Genomic DNA, 17,531 nt, shown 5'->3' with positions numbered 1-17,531 from the left:
CTCCCTTCCTCTATATAATGGACTTGGGGTAATATTCATATCCATGACTTCCTCCTAAACTACATCTCCAACCTAGAATTATCTCCCAAGTTGCCTACTAGGTATCTTCTCTTAGATGTTCCAAAAGAACATCTCCCTGTTGACATTTGAAAACAGGGTTCATTATATATATATATTAACATTAAATGATAACGTTTATTGAGAATTTATAATGTGTGAGGTGCTGTTCTAAGCACGTGACAGAGAGTAATGCTCTCAATCGTCCTAACTCTGAGGTAGGTACTAATATTTCCCCCATTTTATAGACAAGGACATAGAGGTACAAGAGTGTTGAAATAATTTGCCCAAGATCAGAGTCAGTGGCATTGCTGGGATTCCACCCTCTGGGCATTCTTTTTTTTTTTTTTAATTTATTTTTTTTATTAGTCTCTGCTTAACAACAAAGTGAATCAGTCATAAATATACATCTGTTCCCACATCCCCTCCCTCCTGCGTCTCCCTCCCTCCCACCCTCCCCATCCCACCCCTCCAGGCGGCCACAAAGCACCGAGCCGATCCCCCCGCGCCACGCAGCCGCCCCCCACCATCCATCCACCCGACGCCCAGCAGTGTATACACGTCCATGCCTCTCCCCTGCCCCGTCACAGCCCACCCCCCCATATCCCCAAGCCCACCCCCAGTAGGTCTGTGTCTCTATTCCTGTTTTACCCCTAAGTTCTTCATGACATTTTTTTTCTTAAATTCCATATATATGTGTTAGCATACGGTATTTGTCTTTCTCTTTCTGACTTACTTCACTCTGTATGACAGACTCTAGGTCTATCCACCTCATTACAAATAGCTCAGTTTCATTTCTTTTTATGGCTGAGTAATATTCCATTGTATATGTGTGCCACATCCTCTTTATCCATTCATCCGATGATGGACACTTGGGTTGTTTCCATCTCCGGGCTATTGTGAATAGAGCTGCAATGAACATTTTGGTACATGTCTCTTTTTGAATTATGGTTTTCTCAGGGTATATGCCTAGTAGTGGGATTGCTGGGTCATACGGTAGTTCTATTTTTAGTTTTTTAAGGAACCTCCATACTGTTCTCCATAGCTGCTGTACCAATTCACATTCCCACCAGCAGTGCAAGAGTGTTCCCTTTTCTCCACACCCTCTCCAGCATTTATTGTTTCTAGATTTCTTGATGATGGCCATTCTGACTGGTGTGAGATGATATCTCATTGTAGTTTTGATTTGCATTTCTCTAATGATTAATGATGTTGAGCATTCTTTCATGTGTTTGTTGGCAGTCTGTATATCTTCTTTGGAGAAATGCCTATTTAAGTCTTCTGCCCATATTTGGATTGGGTTGTTTGTTTTTTTGCTATTGAGCTGCATGAGCTGCTTATAAATTTTGGAGATTAATCCTTTGTCAGGTGCTTCATTTGCAAATGTTTTCTCCCATTCTGAAGGTTGTCTTTTGGTCTTGTTTATGGTTTCCTTTGCTGTGCAAAAGCTTTGAAGTTTCATTAGGTCCCATTTGTTTATCTTTGTTTTTATTTCCATTTCTCTAGGAGGTGGGTCCAAGAGGATCTTGCTGTGATTTATGTCATAGAGTGTTCTGCCTATGTTTTCCTCTAAGAGTTTGATAGTTTCTGGCCTTACATTTAGGTCTTTAATCCATTTTGAGCCTATTTCTGTGTATGGTGTTAGGGAATGATCTAATCTCATACTTTTACATGTCCCTGTCCAGTTTTCCCAGCACCGCTTATTGAAGAGGCTGTCCTTTCTCCACTGTACATTCCTGCCTCCTTTATCAAAGATAAGTTGACCATATGTGCGTGCGTTTATCTCTGGGCTTTCTATCCTGTTCCATTGATCTATCTTTCTGTTTTTGTGCCAGTACCACACTGTCTTGATTACTGCAGCTTTGTAGTATAGTCTGAAGTCAGGGAGCCTGATTCCTCCAGCTCCGTTTTTCGTTCTCAAGATTGCTTTGGCTATTCGGGGTCTTTTGTTTTTCCAAACAAATTTTGAAATTTTTTGTTCTAGTTCTGTGAAAAATGCCAGTGGTAGTTTGATAGGGATTGCATTGAATCTGTAGATTGCTTTGGGTAGTAGAGTCATTTTCACAATATTGATTCTTCCAATCCAGGAGCATGGTATATCTCTCCATCTATTTGTATCATTTTAATTTCTTTCATCAATGTCTTATAATTTTCTGCATACAGGTCTTTTGTCTCCTTAGGTAGGTATATTCCTAGATATTTTATTCTTTTTGTTGCAATGGTAAATGGGAGTGTTTTCTTGATTTCACTTTCAGATTTTTCATCGTTAGTGTACAGGAATGCCAGAGATTTCTGTGCATTAATTTTGTATCCTGCTACTTTACCAAATTCATTGATTAGCTCTAGTAGTTTTCTGGTAGCATCTTCAGGATTCTCTATGTATAGCATCATGTCATCTGCAAACAGTGACAGCTTTACTTCTTCTTTTCCAATTTGGATTCCTTTTATTTCCTTTTCTTCTCTGATTGCTGTGGCTAAAACTTCCAAAACTATGTTGAATAAGAGTGGTGAGAGTGGGCAGCCTTGTCTTGTTCCTGATCTTAGTGGAAATGGTTTCAGTTTTTCACCATTGAGGAAGATGTTGGCTGTGGGTTTGTCATATATGGCCTTTATTATGTTGAGGAAAGTTCTCTCTATGCCTACTTTCTGCAAGGTTTTTATCATAAATGGGTGTTGAATTTTGTCGAAAGCTTTCTCTGCATCTATTGAGATGATCATGGTTTTTCTCCTTCAACTTGTTAATATGGTGTATCACGTTGATTGATTTGCGTATATTGAAGAATCCTTGCATTCCTGGAATAAACCCCACTTGATCATGGTGTATGATCCTTTTAATGTGCTGTTGGATTCTGTTTGCTAGTATTTTGTTGAGGATTTTTGCATCTATGTTCATCAGTGATATTGGCCTGTAGTTTTCTTTCTTTGTGACGTCTTTGTCTGGTTTTGGTATCAGGGTGATGGTGCCTCGTAGAATGAGTTTGGGAGTGTTCCTCCCTCTACTATATTTTGGAAGAGTTAGAGAAGGATAGGTGTTAGCTCTTCTCTAAATGTTTGATAGAATTCGCCTGTGAATCCATCTGGTCCTGGGCTTTAGTTTGTTGGAAGATTTTTAATCACAGTTTCAATTTCAGTGCTTGTGATTGGTCTATTCATATTTTCTATTTCTTCCTGATTCATTCTTGGCAGGTTGTGCATTTCTAAGAATTTGTCCATTTCTTCCAGGTTGTCCATTTTATTGGCATAGAGTTGCTTGTAGTAATCTCTCATGATCTTTTGTATTTCTGCAGTGTCAGTTGTTACTTCTCCTTTTTCATTTCTTTTTTTTTTTAAAATATAATTATTTATTTATTCATTTTTGGGTGTGTTGGGTCTTCATTTCTGTGCAAGGGCTTTCTCTAGTTGCGGGGAGCGGGGGCTACTCTTCATCGCAGTGCGCGGGCCTCTCACTGTCGTGGCCTCTCGTCGCGGAGCACAGGCTCCAGATGCGCAGGCTCAGCAGTTGTGGCTCACGGGCCTAGCCGCTCCGCGGCATGTGGGATCTTCCCAGACCAGGGCTCGAACCCATATCCCCTGCATTGGCAGGCAGATTCTCAACCACTGCGCCACCGGAGAAGCCCCTCCTTTTTCATTTCTAATTCTACTGATTTGAGTCTTCTCCCTTTTTTTCTTGATGAGTCTGGCTAATGGTTTATCAATTTTGTTTATCTTCTCAAAGAACCAGCTTTTAGTTTTATTGATCTTTGCTATTGTTTCCTTCATTTCTTTTTCATTTATTTCTGATCTGATCTTTATGATTTCTTTCCTTCTGCTAACTTTGGGGGTTTTTTGTTCTTCTTTCTCTAATTGCTTTCGGTGCAGGGTCAGGTTGTTTACTCGAGATGTTTCCTGTTTCTTAAGGTGGGATTGTATTGCTATAAACTTCCCCCTTAGAACTGCTTTTGCTGCGTCCCATAGGTTTTGGGTCATCGTGTGTCCATTGTCATTTGTTTCTAGGTATTTTTTTATTTCCTCTTTGATTTCTTCAGTGATCACTTCGTTATTGAGTAGTGTATTGTTTAGCCTCCATGTGTTTGTATTTTTTACAGATCTTTTCCTGTAATTGATGTCTAGTCTCATAGCATTGTGGTCAGAAAAGATACTTGATACAATTTCAATTTTCTTAAATTTACCAAGGCTTGATTTGTGACCCAAGATATGATCTATCCTGGAGAATGTTCCATGAGCACTTGAGAAAAATGTGTATTCTGTTGTTTTTGGATGGAATGTCCTATAAATATCAATTAAGTCCATCCTTTTTAATGTATCATTTAAAGTTTGTGTTTCCTTATTTGTTTTCATTTTGGATGATCTGCCCATTGGTGAAAGTGGGGTGTTAAAGTCCCCTACTATGAGTGTGTTACTGTTGATTTCCCCTTTTATGGCTGTATTTTAGTATTTGCCTTATGTATTGAGGTACTCCTATGTTGGGTGCATAAATATTTACAATTGTTATATCTTCTTCTTGGATCGATCCCTTGATCATTATGTAGTGTCCTTCTTTGTCTCTTCTAATAGTCTTTATTTTAAAGTCTATTTTGTCTGATATAAGAATTGCTACTCCAGCTTTCTTTTGATTTCCATTTGCATGGAATATCTTTTTCCATCCCCTTACTTTCAATCTGTATGTGTCTCTAGGTCTGAAGTGGGTCTCTTGTAGACAGCATATATATGGGTCTTGTTTTTGTATCCATTCAGCCAATCTGTGTCTTTTGGTGGCAGCATTTAGTCCATTTACATTTAAGGTAATTATTGATATGTATGTTCCTATTCCCATTTCCTTAATTGTTTTGGGTTTGTTATTGTAGGTCTTTTCCTTCTGTTGTGTTTCTTGCCTAGAGAAGTTCCTTCAGCATTTGTTGTAAAGCTGGTTTGGTGGTGCTGAACTCTCTCAGCTTTTGCTTGTCTGTAAAGGTTTTAATTTCTCCATCAAATCTGAATGAGATCCTTGCTGGGTAGAGTAATCTTGGTTGCAGGTTCCTCTCCTTCATCACTTTAATTATGTCCTGCCACTCCCTTCTGGCTTGTAGAGTGTCTGCTGAGAGATCAGCTGTTAACCTGATGGGGATTCCCTTGTGTGTTATTTGTTGTTTTTCCTTTGCTGCTTTTAATATGATTTCTTTGTGTTTAATTTTTGACAGTTTGATTAATATGTGTCTTGGCGTATTTCTCCTTGGATTTATTCTTTATGGGACTCTCTGTGCCTCCTGGACTTGATTAACTATTTCCTTTCCCATATTAGGGAAGTTTTCAACTATAATCTCTTCAAATATTTTCTCAGTCCCTTTCTTTTCCTCTTCTTCTTCTGGAACCCCTATAATTCGAATGTTGGTGCGTTTAATGTTGTCCCAGAGGTCTCTGAGAGTGTCCTCTGTTCTTTTCACTCTTTTCTCTTTATTTTGCTCTGCATCAGTTATTTCCACTATTTTATCTTCCACCTCACTTATCCGTTCTTCTGCCTCAGTTATTCTGCTATTGGTCCCATCTAGAGTATTTTTCATTTCATTTATTGTGTTTTTAATCGGTGCTTGATTCATCTTTAGTTCTTCTAGGTCCTTGTTAACTGTTTCTTGCATTTTGTCTATTCTATTTCCAAGATTTTGGATCATGGAAATAGAATCTTGGATCATCTTTACTATCATTATTCTGAATTCTTTTTCAGGTAGACTGCCTATTACCTCTTCATTTGTTAGGTCTGGTAGGTTTTTATCTTGCTCCTTCACCTGCTGTGTGTTTTTCTGTCTTCTCATTTTGCTTATCTCCCTGTGTTTGGGGTCTCCTTTTTGCAGGCTGCAGATTCGTAGTTCCCGTTGTTTTTGGTGTCTGTCCCCAGTGGCTAAGGTTGGTTCAGTGGGTTGTGTAGGCTTCCTGGTGGGGGGGACTAGTGCCTGTGTTCTGGTGGTTGAGGCTCGATCTTGTCTTTCTGGTGGACAGGTCCACGTCTGGTGGTGTGTTTTGGGGTGCCTGTGGCCTTATTATGTTTTTAGGCAGCCTCTCTGCTAATGGGTGTGGTTGTGTTCCTGTCTTGCTAGTTGCTTGGCATAGGGTGACCAGCACTGTAGCTTGCTGGTCGTTGACTGAAGCTGGGTGGTGGTGTTGAGATGGAGATCTCTGGGAGATTTTCGCTGCTTGATATTATGTGGAGCTGGGAGGTCTCTTGTGGACCCGTGTCCTGAAGTTGGCTCTCCCACTTCAGAGGCACAGCACTGACTCCTGGCTGCAGCACCAAGAGCCTTTCATCTACCCGGCTCAGAATAAAAGGGAGAAAAAGTAGAAAGAAAGAATTAGTAGAAGAAAGAAAGAGAGAGAGAAAGAAAGGAAGAAGGAAAGAAAGGAAGGAAGGAAGGAAGAAAGAGAAAGAAAGGAGGGAGGGAGGAAGGAAAGAAAGAAAGTGAAAGGAAGAAGGGAGGGAGGGAGGAAGGAAAGAAAGTGAAAGGAAGAAGGGAGGGAGGGAGGTGGGAAGGAAAAGAAAGAAAGGGGCGGAGGTAGGGAGGGAGGAAGGGAAGGTAGGAAAAAAGAAAGAGAGAAGATAAAGTAAAATAGAACAAAGTATAAAATATAGTAGCATTATTAAAAATAAAAAAGTAATTATAAAAAAAAAACGGACGGATAGAACCCTGGGACCTATGGTGGAAGCAAAGCTATACAGAGAAAATCTCACACAGAAGCATACACACACACATTCACAAAAAGAGAACAGGGGGGAAAAATCGAAAATCTTGCTCTCAAAGTCCACCTCCTTAATTTGGGATAATTTGTTGTAAAAAGAGGAAAAGGGGAAAAAGTCTTAAATCTTGTCCTCAAAGTCCACCTCCTCAATTTGGGATGATTCGCTGTCTATTCATGCACTCCACAGACGCAGGGCACATCAAGCGGACCGTGGAGCTTTAATCCGCTGCCTCCGAGGCTGCACAGAGAGATTTCCCTGTCTCTCCTCTGCTCTCACAGCTCCCGGGTCTCAGCCTTGGACCTGGCCCCGCCTCTGCTCAGGTCGCCGGAGGGCGTCCGTTCTTCGCTGAGACAGGACGGGTTTAAAGGATCCGCTGATTCGGGGGCTGATTTGGGGGCTCCGGCTCACTCAGGCCGAGGGGAGGGAGGGGCACGCAGTGCGGGGCGGGCCTGCGGCGGCAAAGGCCGGTGTGACGTTGCACCAGCCCGAGGCGCTCCGTGCGCTTTCCCGGGGAAGCCGTCCCTGGGTCCTGGGACCCCGGCAGTGGCGGGCTGCACAGGCTCTCCGGAAGGGGGGCTGGGCAGTGACCTGCGCTCACACACAGGCCTTGTGGCGGCGGCAGCAGCAGCCCCAGTGTCCCACGCCCGTCTCTGGGGTCCGCGCCTTCAGCCGCGGCTCGCGCCCGTCTCTGGAGCTTCTTTAAGCAGTGCTCTTAATGCCCTCTCCTCACGCACCAGGAAACAAAAGGGAAGAAAAAGTCTCTTGCCTCTTCGGCAGCTCCAGACTTTTCTCCCGGACTCCCTCCGGGCTAGCTGCGGCGCACCAACCCCTTCAGGCTCTCTTCCTGCCGCCAGCCCCAGTCCTCTCCCTGCGCTCCAACCGAAACCCGGTACCCAAGCCTCAGCTCCCAGCCCCGCCTGCCCCGGCGGCCGAGCAGACAAGCCTCTCTGGCTGGTGTGTGCCTGAGGGCACCGATCCTCTGTGCGGGCATCTCTCCGCCTTGCCCTCCGCACCCCTGTTGCTGTGCTCTCCTCGGCTACTCCGAAGCTTTCCCCCTCCGCCACCCGCAGCCTCCGCCCGCGGAGGGGCTTCTAGTGTGTGGAAACCTTTCCTCCTTCACGGTTCCCTCCCACTGGTGCAGGTCCCGTCCCTATCCTTTTGTCTCTGTTTATTCTTTTTTCTTTTGCCCTACCCAGGTATGTGGGGAGTTTCTTGCCTTTTGGGGGGTCTGAGGTCTTCTGTCAGCGTTCAGTAGGTGTTCTGTAGGAGTTGCTCCACGTGTAGATGAATTTCTGATGTATCTGTGGGGAGAAAGGTGATCTCCGCGTCTTACTCTTCCGCCATCTTGGTTGTTCCTCCCAGGGTTCATTATATTTCCTTCTAAACCTTTTCCTTACCTACTGTTACTTCTTCTGGTTAATGGCAACATTATCTTTCCACCAAGTTACTAAAGCCAGAAAATTGGATATTCTCATTTTTACACACTTACCCTCCCCTATTTGATCTGTCACAAAGTTCAGTTAATTCTATCTCCTTAACAGCTCTTATAACCTTTTTCTTTTTTTTTGTGGTACGCGGGCCTCTCACTGTTGTGGCCTCTCCCGTTGTGGAGCACAGGCTCTGGACGCGCAGGCTCAGCGGCCATGGCTCACGGGCCCAGCCGCTCTGCGGCATGTGGGATCCTCCCAGACTGGGGCACGAACCCATGTCCCCCGCATCGGCAGGCAGACTCTTAACCACTGTGCCACCAGGGAAGCCCCTCTTACAACCTTTTTTTATCTTCCCTGCTACGCCTTAGTTTAGGCTTCATCATCTCTCACTCAAAAATATTTTTCAGTATTTATAGTTGGCTCTCTCCCTATGTCTTGTACCTCTCTACTTAACTCTCCACATTGCTGCCAGACTAGTATTCTTTTTCTTTTTTTAAAAAATAAATTTATTTAATTTATTTCTGGCTGCGTTGGGTCTTCTTTGCTGCATGTGGGCTTTCTCTAGTTGCAGCGAGCAGGGGCTGCTCTTCGTTGTGGTGCGCAGGCTTCTCATTGCAGTGGCTTCTCTTGTTGTGGAGCACGGACTCTAGGCGCATGGGCTTCAGTAATTGTGGCATGCATTCTCAGTAGCTGTGGCTCACGGGGTCTAGAGCGCAAGCTCAGTAGTTGTGGCGCACGGGCTTAGTTGCTCCGTGGCATGTGGGATCTTCCCGGACTAGGGCTCGAACCCATGTCCCCTGCATTGGCAGGTGGATTCTTAACCACTGTGCTACCATGGAAGCCCCAGACTAGTATTCTGAAAATGGAAATTTGATAGCTTTATTCTGAATATTAACTTTCACTAGTTTCTCATTGTTTATGGAATAGTCAGTGTATACTTTTCCAGGTTTATTTGTTACTATATGTGTTCTTCCCATCTTCCTGTACCTCTCCAATTTCTTAAAATTACATCCTGCCCTTCTATAACATATTGGGTAGCATGTGACTATGGGCAAGATATATCTTCTAGGTCAAAGCCCATGTGACTTAGGTGGGTCATGAAGCCTTTTTGTTTTAAAGCTCTACAGTTAACATAGGGCAAACGGAGAATTCCATCAACATCAATCATATATATGAAACGTGATGCATTAGTTTTCTGGGATCCAGATTTTAAAATTAGATGTATGGATAGCATATGCAGAATACAAAATTCAAATGGTTCAAAAAATTATGTGGTATAAATTGACTCCTTGCCACCCTTTCCCCCTAGCCTCTTACTTATCATCAGTTTCTTGTGTATATTTACAGAGATAGTGTATGCATGTATACACATATGCTTATATCTGTGTGTATATAAAGAAATATATAAATATATGTAATTACATAAAACAGAAGTTCTACATTGTCCTATACCTTTTGTTTCTCTGTGTATCTTATGGATTGTTTCATATCAATGCAGGTAAAGCTATCTCATTCTTCTTAATGACTGCATGGAATTTTATCATTCTCCTGTTCATAGCATTTAGGCTATTTCCAGTGTTTTGTAATTATAAATGTTGTTGTGGTATATGTCCTTGTGGACATAACATTTGCACATATTTGAATATATCTGGAAGATAAATTTCTAGAAATGGAATTTTTGGATAAAGTTTCTCTTTAAAATTTTGATTGATGTTTCCTAATTTTCTTTTGTAAATATCCTAGATTGCTTTGATATGTTACACGTTTCAAAAGATTGTCTTTGCTAGGCAAATTGCTTTAAAAATTTGTTAAGTGGCACTTTTTAAAAGATTAATTGGAGCAACTGAGCCCACCCAATTAGAAGTTGAATTGGAATTATCTCCCTTTATCTTCCTCGCAATTTCATTCAATTTTATATTAGCCTTTCAAGAATATTGTTATTAATTCCTCTCTTCATCATTTTAGTTTATACATAGAGTTGGAAGATTAATAAAGAGTAGGGAAAACTTAAAACACATACACACTTTTCTATACACATATTAAGACTAAGTGTTCCCTGTGTTCTTCTCATATTAAGACTAAGTTGGCAGGTGGTTTCTACAAGTTGGGTAAGTTCATAGGACCACATGGGAGAGAGGGAGGGGAGGGGAGACACACACACACACACACACGAAATAAAGAAATGAAAACTAATGAAAGTGTCATAAAAAGACAAATTTTAAGAGTCAACAAAAGAAACAGGAATCTATTATCCAGTTTTACTTTTGTATTCAGAGATTAAAGACGTCACCTCAAAGTTTATCTCCATCATGAAGTGCTTGTAAGTAGAAGCGATCACTATCTTTATGCCTCTGTTTTTTAAAAAAATTAATTGATTTATTTTTGGTTGCATTGGGTTTTTGTTGCTGTGTGGGGGCCTTCTCTAGTTGCGGCGAGTGGTGGCTACTCTTTGTTGTGGTGTGTGGACTTCTCATTGCGGTGGCTTCTCTTGTTGTGGAGCATGGGCTCTAGGCGCTCGGGCTTCGGTAGTTGTGTCACGCGGGCTCAGTAGTTGTGGCTCGTGGGCTTTAGAGCACAGGCTCAGTAGTTGTGGCGCACGGGCTTAGTTGCTCCACGGCATGTGGGATCTTCCTGGACCAGGGATTGAACCCGTGTTCCCTGCATTGGCAGGTGGATTCTTAACCATTGCACTACCAGGGAAGTCCCTATGCCTCTGTTTTTATTTTTATCATAGAACTGATGGTCTGTTACTCTTACTTCTTTACATGTTTACTTCCCCCATTAAACTGAACAACTTGAGAGTCTGGCATAGATGAGTTCTGTTGAATAATGAATTAATTCTTTACATATGAATGGCTACCAAAGGTAGAGGACTTATTTCTCCATCTTTTACATTTTTTTTTGTTGGCAGTTTCCTTCTTTTTCTATCATTAACCATGTTTCACAGATGAAGCTGACTCTGTCTATTTGTTCTCTACCCCCACTCCCATCCTAGAGAATAATTCTCCCACCAGTATGTCCCATTATCTTTTATTTTCTGATATGCTTGTGCTGGTGTGGACTTGGTCTTCTGAAACATTAGAACTGATCCCGTTCTGTTCCCTTTGTACTAGAATCAGTTAACTTGAGTATTCCCAGTCACCTCAGTTCAGTTTTATGTCTTCTACCATGGCAGCCATTGGAGTGGCGTGGAGGAAGGAGACTCCCTTTTTCTGCTATTTGTAATCCAACAGGGGAAGATATGTTCCTCATATCCACAAGAATAATCCTAAATGTGTTTTCTCATGGAATCTTTTTCCTGCATTAGGGCCTTGAGGTGTCTGCTCACCATTCCTTTGTCAGACTGACTGAGAATTAGGTGAGGTGAACAGAATGTGAGGTTTTGACAGGAAAGAGCATTTCAGACTCAAGAAACAGAAAGAAGCCAGAATTGTTAGAGCTAAAGTAATGAGGGTGAGAGTGGTAAGGCAGGGAGTAGATTGTGCAGATTTTATAGTCCTTGTTAATGAGTTTAGATTTTACACTAATCGCAATAGGAAGCCATTGATGCTTATCGCTGGTAAATTAATGGGAGATATTTTGCTTTTGGCTCAGGTTCTTGACAGTCAGTTTTATCATTTCCATGAGAAAATGTTCTTCCATTTATAGACAATGTGCTTTAGGAATAAAATTATTTTCCCAAGGATTCTATATATATATATATATACATGCCACTATACATAAAATCTATAGTATTTTTTTTAAGACTTGAGAAAATTAGAATACTAATATGCAGTCACTGGCCATGATTTGTTAAAGAACATTAACTATTAATTCCTTTCTTTTTTCAACTTATGTTTAGAGATGACATAGCACTACTCAGACAGGAGGTCCAAGACCTACAGGCTTCACTTAAGGTAAAACTAAAAATGATTATACTTGTTTATTTTCAGTGTTTCAGATAAATAAAATCTTTTACAATTTACTGATTAAAAACCGATTTCTTCTCTTAGGAGGAAAAATGGTACTCAGAAGAATTAAAGAAAGAATTAGAAAAATTTCAAGGGCTGCAGCAGCAAGTAATTGCTTTTAAATACTTGAAGTGTGTTATTAGTTGTTCATTTTCATTGTTGAAAATTAAGCATAATACTTTTTTGTAAACAGGTGGCCTGATATGAATAACTTCCTAATTTGTTTCTCTGTGTATTAGCCTACATGTATATCCTTTGTAGTACTAATGAATGCAAACCAATATAACTAATATGTGGGAAGGTCAGATGTAACTCCTTAAAGGTGCTCCATTAAGAATCATTTACCTATGGATTGTTTAAAACATTATTCTTATTTTCTGACAATATACCTAAATGGTTAAGAAATATAGGTTCAAACAGTAGTGAAGCTCTTCAAAGCATTTGTGTTTGTGACAAATTGGAAATCACTAAAATGTCTATTAATAAGGACAGAACTATTAGTAGCTGCTTACAGTTTATATTAGTGGAGATTGTTTGAAAACATGGGAAAACTGATGTATTAATGATGTTAAAAAACATTTGTGTCTTTGTACACACACAGGCACATATGTACTACACAACTTTCCATAAAAATAATATATAGGGAAAAGAACAACAAAATCATTGTGGTATCAAAAGTGGTTATTTTGAGGGATTTCACTTGATATCTTAGATTCTTTATATATATATGTTCTTTATAGCTTAATGTATTTTCTAAACAATGTCTTAACCAATTATGATTTTTATACTAAAATTATTTTGACTTTTATACTAAACTTACATAAAGAATCATAGAATAATGAATTTTACCAAATACATATATAGTTTTCATTTGTTAGAATAAAACTGACACCCTTTAACAATAGCTCTAATACTTTTATAAAGTAATTACTGATCCCTGTGCACATTATCTTAGCACATTATGACTCCCAGTTGGTCTTTTTGTCTTTTCACCAAAAATTGTGATTTGGACTAGGAAAAAAAACAAATAAATGGATAAAAAGATATCAGTCTTATTACTGCTCAGTTTCTATAATTGAGGATGCATTAAAGAGGTTTTTAGTAATCTAAAATACTTATAGTTCACTTATGTATGTTTTACATAGATGCCATTAACAATCACTCAAACATGAGCTGTATTATTTTCCGCACCTGAAAACGCAGAGGAAATTGTTTACTACATTTGATATGGCTATTTTACATTTATAATAAATACATTCCCATAGTGCAATTGCCTTGATAAGAAATTTACCTTTGGGGGAAAATGTATTTTAAATACTGATGATTATTAGCAATCAGTATGTCTAAATCCAATGTATAGGAAAATAAAAAGTCAGATGTACTATGAGATACCTTATGAAGCTTTTTCAGATATGTATAATTCTTTAGAATATGGAAATAATGACTAGGTGGTATATTATTTTATTCCTAATGCATGGGATAAATTAAACCTTATGGAATACATTCTTTATTTCAGCTCCTTTAAAGACAATTTATAATCTGGAATTAAAAATTTATGTTTTTAAAGCCAGTTTTTTAGTAGTGTTAGTTTCATGGCATATTTCAGCTTATAAAAATTTTTGAATATTATAGGATTGAATCTTATCTGCCAACTTAAGTATTTGCTTTAGAATCTATTTTTATAATTGTGATAGTTTATGTTACTTATTACTGTATTTATGGAATTTAAGATGCCATCTTGGCAAGACTCATAAAAATTTAATATATGTTAACATAAAAGAATTCTTAGAATCAGTGAGCTACAGTTACATCATTATTCCAGACTGCCTAGTCATACCTTAGGTGAGCAGGCCAAGATTTGATTTTCATCAAAATCTTGCTACTTACCTGACAGAATGTGGATTTCAGAGATTTTTTTTCACATTGGCAATTTTAACAGTATTGTCTTTTCCTTTTAATGTATTTGTTTATGTTTTTTGTTTTCATTGAGGAGTCTAAACCTGATGGATTAGTGGCTGATTCATCAGCAGGTAACTTTACTTGAAGCTGTTATTTTTTCATTTTTCTATTTCTTCTTTCTCATCCTTTTTTACTTCTTTCTTTTTCTGTGATGCTTGCTACAAGAATTTTATTTTGTGATTATACTTTATGGCTTTAAAACAGTGACGATAACAGTCATATTCTAGGCCAAGAGTATTTATTACCTGTGAACTTTGTAACTTAATCAGTTAATGAAATCTTAGTCCTGTTTTAGTTCATTATATTCTGAAGTTAGAAAGAAACTCCTGAAATATTACATTAATATGGTGGTTAATGAAAATTTAGATCTGTATTAAAGAGCGATGCTGTTTTTTCTCTTGAAGTAAAAAAATTATGAAACTAGCATCTTTGTAATGTACTTTAACTGGAGGAATGCGCAATGAATAATCAAAATTATATTTTGAGATTAGCTATTGTATTTAATGTCCCTCTGATATCCCTTTTCTTTATGAGAATGAAGTAGTAGGAGTTGACTGCATATTTTAATTGATTATTTTATTTAAGACCTTGATTGTTCTTAAAACAGTTCTAATTTCATTTCACATTGTGACATATTTCATCAGAGGCACAGGATATATTCCTTTTTGGTCAGTTGACAGATATAGGAAAATAACGGAGAAATGTGAATTCAAAATAATCCTTGGGCCTCCCTGGTGGCGCAGTGGTTGAGAGTCCGCCTGCCGATGCAGGGGATACGGGTTCGTGCCCCGGTCTGGGAGGATCCCACATGCCGCGGAGCGGCTGGGCCCGTGAGCCATGGCCGCTGAGCCTGCGCGTCCGGAGCCTGTGCTCCGCAACGGGAGAGGCCACAACAGTGAGAGGCCCGCGTACCACAAAAAGAAAAAAAAAAAAAAAAAAAAAAAAAAAAAATAATCCTTAAACAAATATTTATAAATTATTTGGGTATGGTTGCTGTATATTCCTTTCATTTGTTTTACATGTTTGTAAACTATGACTTGAGCCTTAAATGAATTGGCTATGCTTAATTCTTTTTTTAAAAAATAAATTTATTTATTTTATTTTTGGCTGCATTGGGTCTTTGTTGCTGCGCGCCGGCTTTCTCTAGTTGCGGCGAGCTGGGGCTACTCTTCGTTGCGGTGTGCAGGCTTCTCATCGCAGTGGCTTCTCTTGTTGCAGAGCATGGGCTCTAGGCGCGCAGGCTTCAGTATTTGCGGCACGTGGGCTCGGTAGTTGTGGCTCGCGGGATCTAGAGCGCAGGCTCAGTAGTTGTGGCGCATGGGCTTACTTGCTCTGAGGCACGTAGGATCTTCCTGGACCGGGGCTCCAACCTGTGTCCCCTTCATTGACAGGTGGATTCTTAACCAGGGAAGCCCTATGCTTAATTTTTAAAATGTGAAGATACTCTACTAGTAATTGGCTAGTAGACATATGTTGATTGTCTTTAACTTCTACAATGATTATAAGTAATAACAATTTAGGAAATGTAATTCACATTGTATTTGAATAATTACTGTACTTTTTTGTAGAACTACAGTCTCTGGAACAGCAGTTAGAAGAAGCCCAAACAGAAAATTTTAATATTAAGCAAATGAAAGACTTATTTGAACAGAAAGCAGCCCAACTTGCCACTGAAATTGCAGGTAAATTAAATCAGAATTATTTAGCCAATATATCAATATCATTACAATTTTGCCATTGTATATCCTAGAAATAAACAGTGTATTTTAGTGTGATAAAGCATTTGTTATAGATTGTGGTGGTGATTACTGGCATTTAATGATAATACAGTTGCTATATAAGTTATTTTGTTTGTTCTCCCACCTCCTCCTTTCAAAGGACTGATTTTCTCTGTAAAATTCTTCTTGATTTTTACAGAAGGTGAATTTTCTTTTGGGGTATGCTTAAAGATTAACAAGTAACATTTTGAAGAAGTTAAATAATATAGTACAGATTTAACATTTGGTTATGCTAACAATCACATATAATTTTTTAAACTACATATACATGCTTTTAGGTAATATATTGTATGTGATTAAGTATACATTAAAATGCTAATTAGTAATTTATCGCTGTGTGGAATTTATGTAGACAAAAACATTTGATCATTTAAAGTTTTTTTTTTTTTTTTTGTGGTACTTGGGCCTCTCACCATTGTGGCCTCTCCCGTGGCGGAGCACAGGCTCCGGACACGCAGGCTCAGCGGCAATGGCTCACGGGCCCAGCCGCTCCGCGGCACGTGGGATCTTCCGGACTGGGGCACAAACCCGTGTCGCCTGCATTGGCAGGCAGACTCTCAACCACTGCGCCACCAGGGAAGCCCTAAAGTTTATCATTTAGCACGAGAGGGCAGACAGCAGAAGCAAGAAGAACTACAGTCATGCAGCCTGTGGAACACAAACCACATTCACAGAAAGATAGACAAGATGAAAAGGCAGAGGGCTATGTACGAGAGGAAGGAACAAGATAAAACCCCAGAAAAACAACTAAATGAAGTGGAGATAGGCAACCTTCCAGAAAAAGAATTCAGAATGATGATAGTGAAGATGATCCAGGACCTCGGAATAAGAATGGAGGCAAAGATCGAGAAGATGCAAGAAATGTTTAACAAAGACCTAGAAGAATTAAAGAACAAACAAACAGATATGAACAATACAATAACTGAAATGAAACCTACACTAGAAGGAATCAATAGCAGAATAACTGAGGGAGAAAAGCAGATAAGTGACCTGGAAAACAGAATGGTGGAATTCACTGCTGCAGAACAGAATAAGGAAAAAAGAATGAAAAGAAATGAAGACAGCCTATGGGACCTCTGGGACAACATTAAACGCAACAACATTCGCATTATAGGGGTCCCAGAAGGAGAAGAGAGAGAGAAAGGACCAGAGAAAATATTTGCAGAGATTATAGTTGAATACTAACCTAACATGGGAAAGGAAATAGCCACCAAAGTCCAGGAAGCGCAGCGAGTCCCATGCAGGAGAAACCCAAGGAGAAACACACTGAGACACTTAGTAATCAAATTGGCAAAAATTAAAGACAAAGAAAAATTATTGAAAACCGCAAGGGAAAAATGACAAATAACATACAAGGGAACTCCCATAAGGTTAACAGCTGATTTCTCAGTAGAAACTCTAAAAGCCAGAAGGGAGTGGCATGATATACTTAAAAGTGATGAAAGGGAAGAACCTACAACCAAGATTACTCTACCAGGCAAGGATCTCATTCAGTTTGGATGGAGAAATCAAAAGCTTTACAGACAAGCAAAAGCTAAGAGAATTCAGCTCCACCATACCAGCTCTACAACAAATGCTAAAGGAACTTCTCTAAGTGGGAAACACAAGAGAAGAAAAGGACCTACAAAAACAAACCCAAAACAATTAAGAA

At 39.5% G+C, this 17,531-nt stretch overlaps 1 protein-coding gene across 4 annotated transcripts in view; it reads left to right on the top strand.

Annotated features, from left to right (window-relative positions):
- The window catches only part of EEA1 (early endosome antigen 1), a 525,485-nt gene that overhangs the window by 431,505 nt on the left and 76,449 nt on the right, over positions 1-17,531 (top strand). For all 4 annotated transcript variants that reach the window (XM_082635349.1, XM_082635350.1, XM_082635351.1 and 1 more), the window contains 4 exons: positions 12,035-12,089; positions 12,186-12,251; positions 14,134-14,173; positions 15,671-15,784. In XM_082635349.1, coding sequence (XP_082491475.1) covers positions 12,035-12,089; positions 12,186-12,251; positions 14,134-14,173; positions 15,671-15,784 — 275 coding nt within the window. The remainder of the gene's footprint in view (positions 1-12,034; positions 12,090-12,185; positions 12,252-14,133; positions 14,174-15,670; positions 15,785-17,531) is intronic.

Source organism: Mesoplodon mirus (assembly GCF_964341445.2).
Source record: "Mesoplodon mirus genome assembly, chromosome: 11".
In the NCBI taxonomy this organism is placed as follows: Eukaryota; Metazoa; Chordata; class Mammalia; order Artiodactyla; family Ziphiidae; genus Mesoplodon; species Mesoplodon mirus.
Note: the sequence above shows the minus strand (reverse complement) of the source record. Positions and strands in the feature narration are given on the sequence as shown.